The sequence below is a fragment of the Osmerus eperlanus genome, chromosome 16, assembly GCF_963692335.1.
Source record: "Osmerus eperlanus chromosome 16, fOsmEpe2.1, whole genome shotgun sequence".
Classification (NCBI taxonomy): Eukaryota; Metazoa; Chordata; class Actinopteri; order Osmeriformes; family Osmeridae; genus Osmerus; species Osmerus eperlanus.
The window spans coordinates 8,192,636-8,209,379 of record NC_085033.1 but is presented as its reverse complement, the minus strand read 5'-3'; the positions used below and the strand labels follow the sequence as shown (position 1 = coordinate 8,209,379).

At 48.1% G+C, this 16,744-nt stretch overlaps 1 protein-coding gene across 4 annotated transcripts; it reads right to left on the bottom strand.

The window, feature by feature from the left end:
• Positions 1 to 1,236: 1,236 nt before the first annotated feature.
• zfyve9a (zinc finger, FYVE domain containing 9a) lies at positions 1,237 to 16,627 on the bottom strand. Of its 4 annotated transcripts, none has more exons than XM_062482182.1 (19): positions 16,379 to 16,627; positions 12,759 to 12,862; positions 12,524 to 12,631; positions 9,999 to 11,491; positions 9,297 to 9,396; positions 8,879 to 9,055; positions 8,492 to 8,655; positions 7,768 to 7,897; positions 7,396 to 7,521; positions 7,029 to 7,184; positions 5,563 to 5,787; positions 4,624 to 4,706; positions 4,377 to 4,481; positions 3,681 to 3,831; positions 3,524 to 3,604; positions 3,152 to 3,314; positions 2,927 to 3,032; positions 2,659 to 2,835; positions 1,237 to 2,385 (listed from the first exon to the last, which is right to left on the bottom strand). In XM_062482182.1, the coding sequence occupies exons 3-19, from the start codon at positions 12,591 to 12,593 to the stop codon at positions 2,224 to 2,226; spliced, it is 3,669 nt and encodes a 1,222-aa protein (XP_062338166.1). In that variant the 5' UTR covers positions 12,594 to 12,631; positions 12,759 to 12,862; positions 16,379 to 16,627; the 3' UTR covers positions 1,237 to 2,223. The 4 variants fall into 4 exon arrangements, with proteins under 4 accessions (XP_062338166.1, XP_062338167.1, XP_062338169.1 ...); XM_062482183.1 differs by having other exon boundaries at positions 7,789 to 7,897; XM_062482185.1 differs by lacking the exon at positions 8,879 to 9,055 and having other exon boundaries at positions 7,789 to 7,897.
• Positions 16,628 to 16,744: the final 117 nt, after the last annotated feature.

Below are 16,744 nucleotides of genomic sequence, written 5' to 3'. Positions count from 1 at the left end.
GGAAAAATAATAATTGAGATTTCTCATCTTGAAGTCACAGGTTTATAGCCATATTGTCACCATATCATAAATTTCCACTGACTTACATAGAGGGCAGTAGAGGAGACACGTATATATGACATGTAAAACACAACTCAGGCAAAGAGAACTGGAGAAGATTAGATATTTCTATTACCAGTCATCTATTTCCTTAAAACCCAGGTCTTCAACACTGCCAGTCATAACGCTGAAATGTTTGATAAATGCCTTTCATGATAGCTACTCTATACAGCAATTAAAGGCGATACCAAAATACATCCTCAATGCATTGGGTCTTATGCAGATTTTTTACATGATGATTGTCTTTTTGTCTTGGTGCACCCAATTATGTGGGTGTACTGGCTGTCTGGTGTAATGATACAGTATAAAGTATTGTTGAGTTTAAAATGCCGGACACAACCAGAATGGTCATAATACATATTATAGAATACGCACTGATTTGTAACCTTTGAATTCAGTTTTATGAATTAACTTGAAGATGGGAGATATTAAACGTTTCACAAATGTAAGATGTGTTAAATATATGTCCCATACATGGTTTCTGCTTATTTGCCAATTAGCAACAAGAATCCACAAATCAGTGAAAACAAACACAAAAAAATAACGCAGAAATACTGCTTTTTTCAGCAACAGGAGAAATACATTCTTGTCTTTTCAAAGGGAGGGGCCCTGAAAGATCTTTGAGCCAGGGGTTGAAATTATATTTTAGTAGCTATATCTAAACACATTGTAGACACTTACAAGTTAAATCAGGACTTACTTTTTCTGAACAAGGGTCTCAATTTATATCTGTAGTTAAACTTCTGATCGCTTCAGGCACTGTGGCTGCCCCCTACTCCAGTCTGTCAGGTGGTTTTTGTTTTATTCTCCTGTAAATGGCTTAGAATCCAGTGCACTGCTTCTGCATTTTTTACAGTTCTTTTCCTTTTCTTTTGTCAGTTCAATAATGTTTGTCAAATCTGTCAGTTTGACCATTTTAAAAGCGCCGTTACGTCCCACACGTCTGTGCACACCATACAAAACCAGGGATCGGATGCTTCCAGGGCAGTGGAAGTCGAGGGAGAAGCATGTTGGTGTGAATAGTTCTTCTTGGGGTAGTCCTTGCAAGACAGCTTCCTCTGTTTTTGTCATCGAGAGAGGATCTGGGCTGGGGCTTATGAATGGTGTTGAAAATACCTTTGTCATCCTATAGGTCCATTCTTCCTTTTATATATATATATATATTTGTAAGTAAAGCATCAAAACCTATTTTTTTTTTATTTTTTTTACACAACCCTTGCCATAAGGGTGCTTGAACTTGTGGAATTCAACAGTCTGCTGTTTTGTTGAATTCACAGAATATTGTTCAGAGGAGTTGTTTTACACAGCACTTCATTAAAACATAAATCCTAAGCTACAGAAGTGGGGATATAATTGAGCAACAGTGCTGTCTAGAAAATCATACTTATTTACAAAACAAAACCTCTTATCCATGTCATGGAATAAAGCATCTGGTGATTATTCGATAAAGCTTAGAGAAGATATTTCTGCTTCCCATAGGAGACTATCTGTTGCAGGCACTGTGCACCAGAGTGCAAACAAACGGCATCACCAAGCGGAGGCATTCTCGACCTTTATCTCCATGGCTCGTTCCCTAATTCCTTACTAGGCAAACATGTTAGGTCCCTGCCAGAGGAAAACCCCCATTAGGCCCAATGCTGGCCTTACATGCCTCTCCCTGGAAGTCGATAGGGAATCCATGCTACAAAGAGGCCTGAGGAGACATTACCCAGGGTGCAGTACTTCTGCTTTCACCCAGAAGGACCTCTGGCTACCACAGTGTAACTGGAGAGGAATGGATGGGCCTTAGGTGGAGGGGAAGGGGGGAGGTCGGTCTAGACAGCACCTCATTGGGGATGAGTAGGAGGAGGGTGGATGGATCTGTGGTCCTGCTAAGAGTTCCTCCAGGTACCCTGGGTCCAGCAGCAGAATAGATATGGTGCATACATGGAGTGGAGGAACGCGTCACCCCAGCGCACAGCACAGCTTTCGGGCTCTTTGAATCACAAACGTGTGGACGGACGGACGGGGGTTGATGACCGAACGGGGTGAGGGACGGTAGGACAGAAAGAACAGCGAGGAGGCGAGGCAGACGACAGAAGTCTTATGAAGCCTGTTGAGGGGGCAGGGGAGGGATGCCTGCCCCTACGAGATGATCTCCAGGATGTAGAAGATGAGCTCCATGACGACGGGGCCTTCGCTGAGCTGACAGGCGCCTCCGTGGATGACGGGGATGAGGGAGCCGTCCAGGTCGCTCAGGTACTGAGGCAGCAGGGGCTGGCCGTTACTGCCCACCAGGTAGCCCACCTGAACCAAGCACACCAACCTCTACTGTGAAACCTCCATCCTTGATACACTTTTATGTCATGAACTCTAGTGAATGGCAATTTTTATTTATTTATTATGTCAACTAAAATGTAGTATTTAATCCTTTAGTATCTACTCTATAGACCGTGATGAATACAAAAGGCTACAATGCACTTGATTCACATTATGCCTGACCCATAGAACCACTACGTACACCTCACCGATCCAGTTATCTGAGCCTTTCAATGGCCTTAGTCTGCCTTGACCCCTCACCTGGTCGGAGTCCAGGGTGACCCGCAGGCCCAGCTTGGCCATGCCATCCTCCTTCAGCAGTTTGAGGTGTGGGCACAGCGCCATGCAGAACGCCCGGGCCACGTTCTCCGTCAGCCGGCTGTGGTCGGCCGGATCACTCAGACCGTTGCGTTGGTCTTCACTCTGGAGGAAGAACACCTGCAGGGAACCACAGTTATCAGGGTGAGGGAAGTAGGTAGACGTGTGTGTGTGTGACCACATCACCCTCCTGGTGGTAAGGGGGACACACCTCTGTCCAGCGGATGACCTTGCCGTTGGCCTTGAACTCCGAGCCATGGAAGATCTTGACGCTGGTGATGGACTCCATAGACTTCCCATCGATTGGGCTGATGACTCTAAAACCAGGATGTGAGTGGAGTTTTCGATTCAAAGTTCACAGAACAAAAGGGTCATTCACATTAGGTGACTAGAGAGAAGGACACACATGAGACAGTGCTCCAAAAACGTCCCTCACCCCTTGTTGATGTTGTGGTCATCCTCTGTCCACTGGATGTGAACATGCTCCTGGTTCTCCTCCTGGTCGGTCTTGCCACATGTGATGGTGAAGTCCTTCATGTCCCTCAGCGCTTGCCGTAGTGAGTCCATGGTTTCTGCCGTGATCTGCACCATCACCCCATCTGCAGAGCAGAGACATGGTCCTTCACCTTCTCGCATATTTTGAGAACACAGTTCTCTGCCGTTTGCTAGGACAAAACACTTCATCTGTTTTAAGAGGATGTGGCATTTTAAGGAAATATTTGCATCCATTAGATCAGATGTCGATACTGTTGATGTTTGGTACAGCTACATGGATGGAAGAGCCATGATTGAACACGGTGGTTGTCACCTTCTACAATGCTGGTCTTGGCCAGGTATCCAGATGAAGCTTTCAAAGCACCACTGAAGACAAAGAAGCAGGCGCCAGTAACTGGAAAGAAATAAGGAAGATTCAAGCCACAGGGTATGGTCCAAGTCATGTGTGTGTGTGTGTGTCTCAAGTTTACCTTTGCGGGGCTGGTGATGAATACTGATGGCCTGTGTCTGATAGTTGCCATCGTCATTCTGCACGCACACCAGGTGGGAGTCAGCGCGGTGGTTGAAGCACGCCCCCATAGCCAGCACATGCTCATTGGACTTGTTCATGGCCTTCATTAGCTGGAGGAGACATACAATATCATTGTATAATTCATGACATAGTTGGGAAAATGGGTTATAGTGGCCTGCCAATAACATTTTACATTTATTTTACAATAGGATATTATGGCAACAAAACAAATGATTAAAGCCCAATATTATATCAAATGGAGCCTCTTAAATCCTTAATGGAAATATTCAACTTCTCAGTACCTTTGACAATTCAACCCATTTTCCTTCAAAGCTGTCATTTACATGGCAGAAATAAAAAGAAAATCTGGAGCATTTCAACCACATGCTGTGTTAAGCAAGCTGTTGTCAAATGGCCCATACTTCGTATCGCTGAGAACCCATCTGTCAGTAAGTCTGTGGCCAAGCACAGCAACCAGCAAAGCCTCTCTATCACAATCACACTCTGTGTATCACTTTATGCAAAGTGGCTGGACATGATACAAATGGCACTGATGCCATGACAACCACACCCCAAGTCCAACAGCTACAGGTTCCTCAGGTCAGACCTACTGTACATCCTGCGTGTGGTGTAGTAGTGAGGTGGAGACCCTCACCTCATTGTAGCGGTTGCTGGGGATTCTGATGCAGGTCTTCCTCACCTCCATGTCCACCACTAGACCCTTCACCACAGGCAACGTGTACTGGTAGTTACGGAAGTCCTGGAGATAGAGAACAGGACTGTGGTTAGAGGATACAAAATGGTCTTCACTAAAAGAACCCCTCTGACAAGTTAACCATCGGAAATGCAATTTTACATTTGTATTAATTACAGTAACAAGGAAAGTAGACAAACAGTCTTACTGCAAGCAGGTTCATGATGGTGTGACCAGTTTCTCCAAACAGGGGTTTTCTGAATCGTACACTGAACAGTGGACAAGGATAGACTGCAAAGCACAACATCCAGTTGTTATTAAGTTAGAGTGACAGTGACTCACAGCCCACATTCACCCCAGCATAGCCAGTCAAGTCTTCACACAGACATCAAAGTGAGCTGAAACTGCCTACAGTGGAGAAGAAAGCTCCTGATCCACAAGTACAGGCATAAGAAGATGTCTTTTCACTTGCATATGCCTCAAAGCAAAGCCATTTAAACTGCCATTTTCTCATTATCTCTGAAAGCAGCTTTGAAATTTTACAAAAGCACATCAGAAATGCGTTCCCACCAACTTCACTAACTAACCAGTGTATTACCCTTAAACCTCATCAAGACAGCACTACATTGTCTAATGACACATAGTCCTTCATAGACCTCCATTTAATACTCAGCGGTCATATTCATTAGACCTCAAAGTTGACTTGATTCACCAGCATTCCTAGACGCACTAACTCATCAGAGCAAAAGGTGAGACACAGATTCATATTCTGCCTGTGCCCAGAGGCTGTTTTAGAGACTCAGCACAAGTGGATTCTTTAGTACACTCTGTCCTCCCAGATGGGGCTGTAAGTATGTGAGGCTTAACTGAACCAGCTTCCTTGCTGCTCTGGCAGGCCTGACTCTGAGAGGATTTACTCAATAACTGCCTCTTCTGGAAAATCCTCTACAATCCCTCTCAACTTCTGCTTGCAGAATTTCTTTTTAAAAAGTGAGGCGTTTCAAAATGTCAAGTCACCTCCCCGCCGATTGACCGGCTTTCTGACTTCGACACCAAATTTACATAGAACTGGTTTCATTTGTTCCATTCATTGTCTTCAAAACCAATCCTAACCATGGCGACAAACGGCGAGAGCCCGCGTACTCACATCGGTACTCGGCCCCCAGCCGCAGCATGAGGCGGATGGGGAACACCTTGGCCCAGGGGGTCTCCCACTTCTGCACCAGGATGCCAAAGAGGTAGGGCGGGTTGGGCAACAGCAGGTCCTGCAGAGACTGGAAGGAGGGGCTGATGTAGAGGAAGCCCCCGTGCTCCTTGCTGCCCAGGAAGCTCTGAGGGAAGAACGAGTGACTCAGGTGGCTCAGCACGTTGCCTGGGGGGGAGACGTGTTGAGGGGGATGGAGGGGAGGGGGAAGAGAGGGGAAGATGGGAGGGAGGAGAGACTGAGTCGACAGTTCATCCTTTGTAGGGACTCATCTGACAGGCTGGGATGTACACTGGTTATTATATTATCATAGTATATTATATATAATATCGTAAAAGATTATCTTTGTACACCGAGATGTCCAGTTCTCATGAGCTAATTTACCAAGTCTGAAACGTATCCAGCCTTGACCAGCATCTGACACACACATTTGCACTTCACATTGTTGTGTAATGTTATTATCACGTACTATATAATGTGTTTATAATATCCACTCAGTCTACGTAGGGTGGAAAAATGGTTGCTGTTGTTGTTTTTCAGGGACGTGTCCCTTGTGTTAGGGCAGAGAGAGTACAAGTATGTCATCGTATTTTTAATACACAACAATAAAGTTCAACTTGAACTTCAACTACTGTTACGCACTCAATTTGATATGTTTTTCTTTTTACAGAGAGAGCGGAACATTGCACTTTAGATACCACATAACACAACCACATGTGTAGCTAGAACGGGCAGGAGAGAACTATGCTAAAGCGAGCACTTCTACAATCCCGACACTGACTGACAGGGACTAAACCAGAGAAGACACAGACAATATGCTTGGCTTCCAGCGGACCGATTTTGCCACAGTGTGCTATGAATATATAACTATGTAGCCTGGGGGAGCGAGCCGTCAACGTCAGCCAATAAGAAGCGTTTGTGGATGAAGCACACGGGGGCATGACAGAGAAAGCGGTGGTGGGATTCCAAGCCTGTAGGGAGACAACCTGACAGCAGGACGCTAATGTTTGGACGATTCTTTCTGGAGGAGGTTGAGCCACAACCCTGCAGTGGCCTGATTTCTAACAAGGAGGGCTTCCAGGAAAGAGATGCATCTGTTCTCTCCGAGGACCTGAAAGTGGGGCTGGAATGTGGTTCCCTGCATGAAAACATTTCAGGGTTACCTTCATTTAAACTGGGCAGGCTGGGTTGACATGGATAGATTTCACCTGCGGACCTCGAGACTGAACGACTAATTTCCCCCACGAGGGCCTCCAGACGGAGCGGCCTATTTTCATCTTAATGGGCCTCCCGGCGGAGCTGCGTGTCTGAGTCTAGTTGCGAGGAGGATCTATTGGTCATACAAGTGAGAGCCTCCTCGTAGAGCTGCGTGTCTGAGCCCAGCTGTGAGGAGGGCATAGCGGTCTTACCAGCGAGAGCTTCTTGGTAGAGCTGTACAAAGTGGCTGAAGATGTCCTTGGGGATGGTCTTCTCGTCAGGCAGACACTGGAGCAGAACCACCACCTCTGCCTGCCCCACCGCATGCATCCCCTTGGTCGTCACATACCAACACTTCCTGTTTACATCTACGTGGGGAAAAAGGAAGCGGGAGAAGAGGCCAGATAAGCAATCTGTCGAGTCAGAAAGAGAAAGTACGTCTGACTCAAGCAACATCACTTCACAAGCCTATACTGCTTCCACTTGGCAATAACATCAAGCACCAGCCCATGCCAACTATATACACAATGCATTTAGACGACACAACGAAAACGGGCCTACTGTAGCGGGGACACTCACAGTTGACCAGCTTGACCATGGCCAGGAGGTTGGCGTTGAGCACGAACACCAGAGGGTCCGGGCCCCCCCCCTCCTCCAGCTGCTGCATCAGCACCATCTCAGAGGGCCTCTCCTCCACCGCGTAGTCTGAGCAGACATGGACAAAGTTAACAAACACAGGCAGACACCACAGCTATTCCAACCAACGAAAGCGGCCCTTTTCAAGCCCCCCCCCCCTCCTCCAACACCCCCCCCCCCAACCCCCCCCGCATGACTGAATGACAAAGAAGCTGAGACTAAAAAGCAGATGGACAAAGTTACACACAGACACACACAGACACGAAGCAGTGCAGTGCGTGGGGCAGCTGTAATGGTGAGGATGAGTGCAGGCACCTGTGATGTGGCCTCCCGTACCTCCTTTGACTCCGGTGGAGATTAGGATGGGAGGAAGGCCGTCCTCTGGGATCAGGCTGAGGGAGCTGCCCACAGAGCTGCCCACTGGGGCCGCAGGGGCCTGGGCTGCCTGCCGACCAACAGGGGGGGGTTAGAGACAGGTGACAGGTGCCGTGCTGGTCCTCTCTTCCAGGGGAACAGCATGCTGGTGAACTGAACCCTTGTCTAGGCGATTCCATGCTAAACGCATTTAATCGAGAATGCACCGCATATCGGTTGTCAAAGCGTCGATCTCTGAAGAGTGACTTCCTGGGTTTGTCATCACAGAACGGCATCGCAACCAGGGGCATGTGCGGGAAACTGGGAGGAACCACCAGAGGGTGACTAAGAAGAAGTTACCCCAGACAAAAAGCTAAAATAAGGACGCCATTATACTGACGAGACATGAGTCATCCAGACAGCAGCTGAGTTCAGTGAGCACATGCCCCACATAACCAACTTAACTACATTTTGTGTTTAGTCATCTTTAAACTCATTAGACCGTGCTGCTGCTTATGGGAACAAATGCACATGATTCAGGATGTAAGTCCAGGGCTTTCGTTATGGTTAGAACCAACTAGAGATGGCTCCTTTTAAATCCCTTGCTGGTCATGACATGTGAGGTATTATATTCAAGAATGTACAGGCTGCTTTGTCATTCTTGGTTCCAGCTGGCCCAACATACCGCTGAGGAATCCAAGCCTGAAGATTTGCTGGAAAGCTGGGAGACTGCTCGAGGTTGAGAGGGTGCCGGACTGGTAGCTGGAGGCATGGGGGACTCTGCGGTCTCCCCGTTGGGGAGGATCCCGTCAGCAAACCACACCCTCCTCTGCTCCCGCGGAAGAGACCCTGCAAAACAGAACACAAACACACGTCGAACGTGTTTCTGGACACCCAGCCCCAGTGTTTCGGAGTCAAGCAAGCGTGATTGCTAGGCCTTAATGATGGATGAAATGCGCGGGGACACACACACACACACAGACAACGATGCCAAAGATCCTAGATGGCAATCGAGAATCGGCAAGGACAAAGCACGTGACGACGTGAGCGATGTTTATGGAGCAGGCGTTACCCTCGGAGGCGGGCTGCTTGAGGACGCCCACGGGCACCATGACGGTGGGTGGAGGGGAGGAGAGCGCCCCTGAGGCCTGGGCCTGCTGCAGAGGGGAGATGGTGGAGCAGTACTCTGCTGGGTTGTTGGGGTTGGGGCTCTGGTTGCTGCCACATGCCATGTTATCCCATGAATGAGCTGAGAGGGAGGGGGGGGGGGCATGATAGGGGGGGGGGGGGGGCAGGGGGAGATGAAGGATCATTTCACATTACAGGGATTTTTTTCCGCAGTAAACAAAGAATGACTGTAGTCTCAGCTAGTGGGTTGGGAAGTGGGCTAGTTCTCCGGGCGGTACTGAAGGGCCGGGGCAGTCATCCCCTCCAACCACAAGGTTAGAACAGTGATGAATGAGCAGCACCGTGACAGACGCCCTACTCACCGCTCATCAAGGCAGAGTGGCAGGTGACACACACCCGGGCCTCCTTCCCGTCCATGTACGTCAGCCTGCACTTGAGGCCGCAGCACGCCGCACAGAACACCTGCGTGTGGAGAGACACACGTCAACACACACACACACACACACCCTCCAGTTCAGCAATTACGCATCCATTTTTGCTCCCTGCATGCGTCTAGGATCACCATGACTGGTTTAGAGCAGACGGTAAGATGGTCCTCATCCTTACATCATCTCAACCTCATCAGGTCGAACTTTGTACCCTCGCCATTGTTTTCGGACGCTCTTTTGTGTGTCTATTCTTTGGCCAGTGTTGTGTCAACGTTACTGCTGTGTCAGCTCTTCCCAGCTCCAGTAGCGGGCATGTCTGTTTGTTTACCGCCTTGGGAAATTAATCAGTGTTCACACTGCAGCCCAGCTATTACTCAGTGCAGTGTCAGCGACCACATCTCGCCTCACACACTATAGAAGCCAAGACCCTGCGGTAACAAGCTATTCAGCTACCTGCAATATCCACATACTGGATCCCAAGTATTTCCATCCACGGCCCAGCAATAGCCGAATCCCCTGTACAGTGAATTCATGCACATTTTTATGGAAATTATATTGCTGGAACTATTTATACATCGCTGCTACGGAACACACATACACACGCACACACACGCCGCATCAGAGAGACACCCTGACCTTGCCGCAGGCTCTGCAGTGGTGCCTCCTCTTGGTGAAGGTGAACTTGACCTCACACTTCATGCAGACGGGAGCCTGGGAGTCAGGCACCCACACAGGTGCTACCTCTCCCAGAGAGCTGACGGCCTTCTTGGACAGCGCCCCCTGTTGGCCAGCCTGCAGGTCGTTATCAGGACTCCCCGTGGACATGAGTAGGTCTGAGGGAGACTCCGCCGACTCTCCATTCATTCCCGCCGTGTCCGGCTCTCCTCCGTCGAGGGTTGGGTCCGTGGCTGCGCCAGTCCGACTCTGGTTCTCCAGGTTCTTGTTTTTGCTGGCCGGGGCAGGACAGAGCTGGTTCTGCACCTGGCCTGACAGGGGGCGGGGGATCTGGAGCTTGAGGGTGACTGGCTGTTTGGGCCGCGCTCCTCCATAGGGCACACTGACTGGCTGGACACGGCTGTTGTTGAGTTTTCCAGCCCCCCCTCTTCCTCCTCCTCCTCCCTCACTGCTCTCCTGTTTACTCTCCTCCATCTCCTTCTCCTCCGTAACAGAGTCCTCTTTGGAGGGCAGAGGGCTCAGTGAGGGTCCCTCTTCTTCGCCTTCCTCCCTGTCCCCACCGCCACCCTCACGTTCCTCCTGTCTCCGCGTGGCACTTCCGTTAGGGACAGCCCCCTGCGGGCCCGGGGTGGCGTCTTCCACCACGCCACCTGCGTCCTTTACCTTCTCCACCCTCAGCCTTTCCCTCTGACAGGAGAGGATGCACTCTTCGTCCTCTCCGCCGCTCCAACTCACCCTTCCTCCGTTTTCAACACTTCCTCTATGGCGTTCATCGTCGGCTATTTGTTCGTCTTCGCCGGTTTCCTCCATTCCAGCCGCCGAGGCCTCTTCTTCTTCGGCACACTTTGGGATGGGTCTCCCTGTGCCCTCCGGCTCTAAAGGTCGGTCCTCTTTTGTCACCAGCCTCTCCCCCTCCTGTCCTTCCCCAAAGGTGAAATGTGTGTGACGGGAGGCCACTCCTCCTCCCATGGGGGCTCCCCTCTCCTTTTCTGGGGCATGAGGCCGCAGGTCTGAGGCAGCAGGCTGGTGGAGGTCAAGAGGGGGAGGAGGGGGGCTGCCGCAGTCCGGCGGCTCTTCTCCGAACCCGTTGAGGTTGTGGCTGGCGGGACTGGCGGGGCAGCCGTTCTCCAGGGTGCTATGGGTAGACACAGGCGGCGGTGAGTGGTCGTCTGCACCCACCAGCTTGCCAATATTGGGCTGACGGAGAGGGGGGCTGTGGACGTCGGCCGGCCGCTCCTCCCCCCAGGACGGAGGGTCAGGCCCGGGGAGGCGCTTGGGGTCAGCCCCCGGAGAGCCGCTGGAGGGGGCGTCAGAAAGGGTCTTGAAGGGGAGTGGGCTCTCCTGGGGGCTCAGGTCGGAGTGGGCCACGGCGGGGTTCAGAGAAAGGAGGTGAGCCGGCGGGGCCAGAATCTGGGTCCACTTGGCGTCAGAGAGCGTGGGAGTGTCCGTCTCATCTGTGGAGAAGAAAGAAAGAAAAAAGAAAGATGAGAGGTGATTCATCAGTACATCAGAATTTAATCCAATAACACAGGATGGAAGATATGAGATACCCGACAACCCAGGGGCTTAGGAATCAAATAGCAAAGGAGAGGAAATAGATAACAGCCTCTGGTGGGTGAGTTACAAGGGAGGAGTGGATGAATTGAGAAATGAGGTTGGGGTGGATTAGGTAATTAGCATCTGAAACTGGGCCAATACTTGTCTCCGCCCCTTGGGATCCATCAGTCAACCTGACACATGAATGCTTCAGAATGTGGGAGGGCATGTCCTTACCATTAGCCTCCATGACACATACAAACACAAGCACATGCACGCGCGCGCACACACACACACAATCAAGGCTCGGCCAGTGTAACACCCAGTCCACCCAAACAAGTACAGAGAGCCTCATGCTCACACCCTTGTTCTCCCTCATTGGAATTCACACTAAGCTGTTTAAGCACACGCTCCACCGTGTTTTCTAGCCCTCCCTCCTTCCATGTGCACACACACGTAATCTACAACGTTGGATCTCTGGCAAAGGACACGCCGATAATCACTCAGAGTCAGATCACATACAGAACTCTCAATGAGGCAGGCACACCAAATTGTTTGTTAGTGTGTGTGTGTGTGTATGTGTGAGTGTGAGTGTACTTACACTCCATCCACCTAGAAACTCTGTCATGAGACACACCCCTACCACAATGTCTCATATCCACACAAAAACATTTTAAGCTCTCTCTCATGTGAAAATGCCACCAATTACATAGTTTCCCCTCGCCCCAAGGGAAAAAGCGAATCCAATGAATCCATAACCCGCTCTGGCCACTGCTGGGTCTGTCATTATACACCACCAGCTAGAGCACCAGCTTCACGCTGTCCTTGAACTTCCGCGATCCTTCAATCCCCACATCACAACCTTCACCCATGTTATTTTCGTCACATCGATTAGGCATGTGACGTGAGTGAGGTCAACGTTCTGTCTGACGCCGTCTGTGTTCTCGCACCTTCGTTCTGCTCAAAATCATCCAGCACCTTGTCCAGGTTGAAGGCCTCTGCCTGGAAGTAATTCTCCATGAGTCAGGAAGCTCCACCCTGCCGAGCGCTGTGTGAACCTGGGTGGGACATTAGGAATCATTATACAGTCGTATTAAATAGTACTGTACAGAAAGTAGAAACTAGACTTGTGGCTGTCTATTTTGGTGTGTGTGCTCGGCTCCCTGGCTAATGGGACGTTCTCACCTGCTCCGAGGTCCTCCTTTGACAGTCCCAGGTAGTATTGCTCTCAGCACGCTTCTCTCTCAGACCTCACTTCATCCAGTCTGGCACGCGCCCAGCGCCCATACCTGCAGCAGGAACCTTGCAATCAGTATGGGACCCATCAAGATCTGCCTGATTATGTACCGTCTCTGGTAGTCTAGTATTGGTCTGAACTCGTGTGAGCTAGAGCCATCCGTGATGGAAGACTGTGCAGGTATGTTTTAGAGATGAACACTTAACCACTGTTAAGTGGGTGTACTGTAAATCAGACTTCTCCTATCCACTGCCTCCAAGAGATGCTTCACAATGAAAATGGCTTGGGTGAACTTGAGGGTCACACCCGTGAGGACGACAGCGAACGCGGATTACGTTGGTGGCATCACATATTCCGCAGCACGAAGGGGATGGGCAAGAGCAGAGTCAACACATTTTCCACTCCGTTTAAGATGCAGCCTTCCACATGCTGTCAGCACAAAGCGGCGAAGACACAGGAGGAGTAGAGCATGAGGAGGACCACACTGTTCTATCCACACCATGCACAGGGCTGAAGAGGGATACTCCCTTTAGGAGAACCAAACACCCATGTCTAAAAACTGGAACACTCCCTTTGTAAAGGCACCCTTCACTAAATTGGCCAGGCACATGAATAATACAGCAGCACACAAAGCTCGAGTCATAATGATGTGCTCGCTGTACATCCCACCGTAGGGCAACATGGTCAAGATGGTGCAGGCTATGACATTGTCACGGAGCACTGGATAAAAATTTAAAAAAACGCAGCTTCCAAAGCAAAGTGACATCTCCAGTTAACTTCACAGACAAGCAAGACACGAACAAGGGGTCGTTACACAAGGATCTCACCAATCTATCACATGGATTCACTGTTTTAAATCAGTTTGAGATTGATACAACCAAATAGTTTCAACATCTGCTTCTACTGTTGTATCTGAATGGCCCTCGGAAACAAAGCAGGCATTGCAAGAATTCCTCAGCAGTACAAGAAAAAAGAGGATAAGGCTAATTTCATCAACACTATTGTCAAACTGACCCTTTCAGACAAAATGGTTAACCCAGGTGAAAAAAGTCTGACCTAATTACTGCACATGAAAAGGAATCCTGGGACATCCAGGAAAGAACCCATTCAACTTCTGGCAATTTTACTATTAAATCTGACTGAGAGAGCGACTCAAACCTCTCACGAGTCCTAGTAGCAGACTGTGTGAATGCTTGAGAACTCACACAGACACACACTTCTCCATGAGGACAAGAGCTGTCCCTGATTAAGATTTAATTACCCTGCAGAGGCCCTGAATAATGCATATTTAGTCAAAGTAAGTGAAGGAGTTGTATTTTTAGACCTATACTGTAAACTTGGTTTGATGTTTTAAACAATAATTTTTTGTGTGCAGGAGCGTGTCCGTGAAATAGAGAGCAGCCATAGGGCAGTCTGCTGGTATAGTTGTACAGGGCCTTAGATAAGTCAGGGTGGTCACACAGGCTACTGCCTTTCTATTCCTAACAACCTGAATCTCTAACCCTACTCCTCAAGCTAATGAGTTTATCAGTAATTGCTGTACAATCTGCCTACCACAAAACAGGGCAGATGAGCTGACATTCACATGCAATCTGACAAAAAAACAAACTAGAAATTCAGGACTTTCATGCAAGTGTACAAACCTCATTTAATTAAGCTTGTTAACTAAAAATATGACCAAGAAATCTGAACCACAAACTCCCCTATAAGTGGAAATCCATGTCCTTTCATGCCTAAAATAGCTAATTTATCTATACTAGTGGTCCATTATGGTAACATAATATTCTACCATTGTTATCCAGGCTTTATTGGACAGGCTGGGATTAGAATTAAATGACAAGAGCATTCTGGAGCTCACAAAAAAAGCAGGAATAATACAATTTGAAAGTTTATTAAGTCCCCTGTCCTTACATGCCTCATTTCCTGTTGTTACTCTATTGCTCCCATATATCTGCTTAGCCAAGCCATTGTGGGGTGGTCACAGGAAGCCTAAAATGATTACTTCCCCTCTTTAAGAATGGTCTAACTCTAACATATAACTTGCCATTAACTAGCCACATAACACAGCTTACATTTCTAAAAAACTAAAATTCCAATCAGTGGAATCCCCATACGGACAGAGGCTAGGCCTACTAGCTTCATTCAACGTGATAACTAGGATTTAAAAAACGTCAAAAAGAACTAATCTGCTGAGATTTTACGGTAGGAGAAGGTACAAAAAGTGTCCGCCTATCTGTCAACGAAAGTGGCTCTCAGGCATTTCGCTTTATAGCAAATGTCAACAGCTATTACGAGATTCCCTTTTCCCCCATGCTTTGATCTACATTTAAACACCAAGAGACAAAAACCGGCAGGAACAGGCTGCTGGGCTTCTGTCATTGGAGACTTTGTAATACTTTGTGAAAGCGTACGGTAACCTAGATCTTAGAAGTCTACCTACAATTTAGACGTCTAGTTCCAAGCTATGGGCTAATAGTCTGTTCCCCCGGTTTAGTCTGTTCATATTGCTGTAGGTCAATCCTGTCACGACAAGCAAGCAAAGTAAAGCAAAAAAAAAAAAAGTATTGGTGAACATCAGAAGTTCCTACAAAGCAGCCTAAACTATACGATTATTGAGCAATAAACTGAATTAGCTGCTTATATTACAAAACTTTACAAGTGTGTCAAAGGTTCCACAGATTGACAAGTTTTTCTTGGCTTTCCTTATTGATTTTCCTCCTGCTTAAAATATTGTTGCAGTCAGCTGTGAACGGCGTTGCTGGGTTACTGGGTTGGACCAGGCCATAACGAGATCAGTAAAGTGACACTAACATAGTATATCTTTGTTTTTCTTCTACATTGAAAAAATGCATAACACTATTAGGCCTACCTAATTAGTTTTGTAATTGGAACCACAAACTTCGATTTATCAGGTTCTTCGCTGCGGTAATTTATGTTAGCTACAGTATAGCTAAGCCAATACAAAATCCACTCAGGAGGCCTTATGCTGGTTTTATAATTTGAATCAGTTATTCGTATGTTGAATGATGAGTAAAAACCTGTAACAATAATACAAATGTTAGCTATACACACTGTCACAGAGAAGAGAACATTCAACGCGTAGTACACTTTGTACAGTGGCTACAATATAGCTAACACCAGCAATGTTGTGTGGTCGAACGCCAAGCAGCAGCAGCTACTTGCTGCACTGCACTGGCAACATGGCCAGTCGTCATCTGTTGGGATATAATGGCTATGGCTACTGTACTTCTTATTTTCACCAAAGCTTGTGTTGATATTCTTCGGTAACGCTTCCCGAATGAATCTTACAGCTATCTTAAATTATAAAGTAATGTAATGTCTCAACAACATGAAACAACCTGCCGCGTTGATGCTAACAACATGTAAAATATAGCTCTACATGGAATGTTCCACACACATGCATTCTAAACTAAATGACTGACCAGACCATAACAAACAACTGTGCGCCCGTACAACTATTGTGTAGTGTTGCTAACTGAAGACCGATCTAAGAAATGAAACGGGTGGGGGGGGGGAGAAACAATTTCAAAGCGTTAATTATACTCACTGGAGGAATCCTCATCTTTACGCACAGTCCCACGAAACCCTTCCGTTTGTATCCGTCATACCTAATCTCACTGGTACAATCGCCTTTGAATTCTATTTTAGATTCGAGTGCCCGCGTGTAAACCACAACAGCCAGACTCAAAACAGTTGAAGTCGGAAAGTATTGCCCACTGTAGTTGAGGTTCCCTCCCCCAAGGTGGGAAAGGTTACTCTAGTTGCAGTAGAGACATCTTGGCTCAAACCGACCAAATGGTAAGCCCCGCTGAGCCCTAAAGCCCTAATGTTACAGCGCTGTTGAGCCAAGATGGCATTCATTTCATAACCTTGTAGGGATCGCTTTTAGATAGAAAAGGGATAGCCTACATGA

Bases quoted from the DNA above. Each gene is read 5' to 3' on its own strand.
- zfyve9a (XM_062482182.1), bottom strand. From the start codon at position 12,593: ATGGAGAATTACTTCCAGGCAGAGGCCTTCAACCTGGACAAGGTGCTG. The intron at 4,707-5,562 runs GTGAGTACGCGG...TGTGCTTTGCAG, and splicing joins GCTGGGGGCCGAGTACCGAT to TCTATCCTTGTCCACTGTTC. The intron at 3,033-3,151 runs GTGAGGGACGTT...TCCTGGTTTTAG, and splicing joins GACCACAACATCAACAAGGG to AGTCATCAGCCCAATCGATG.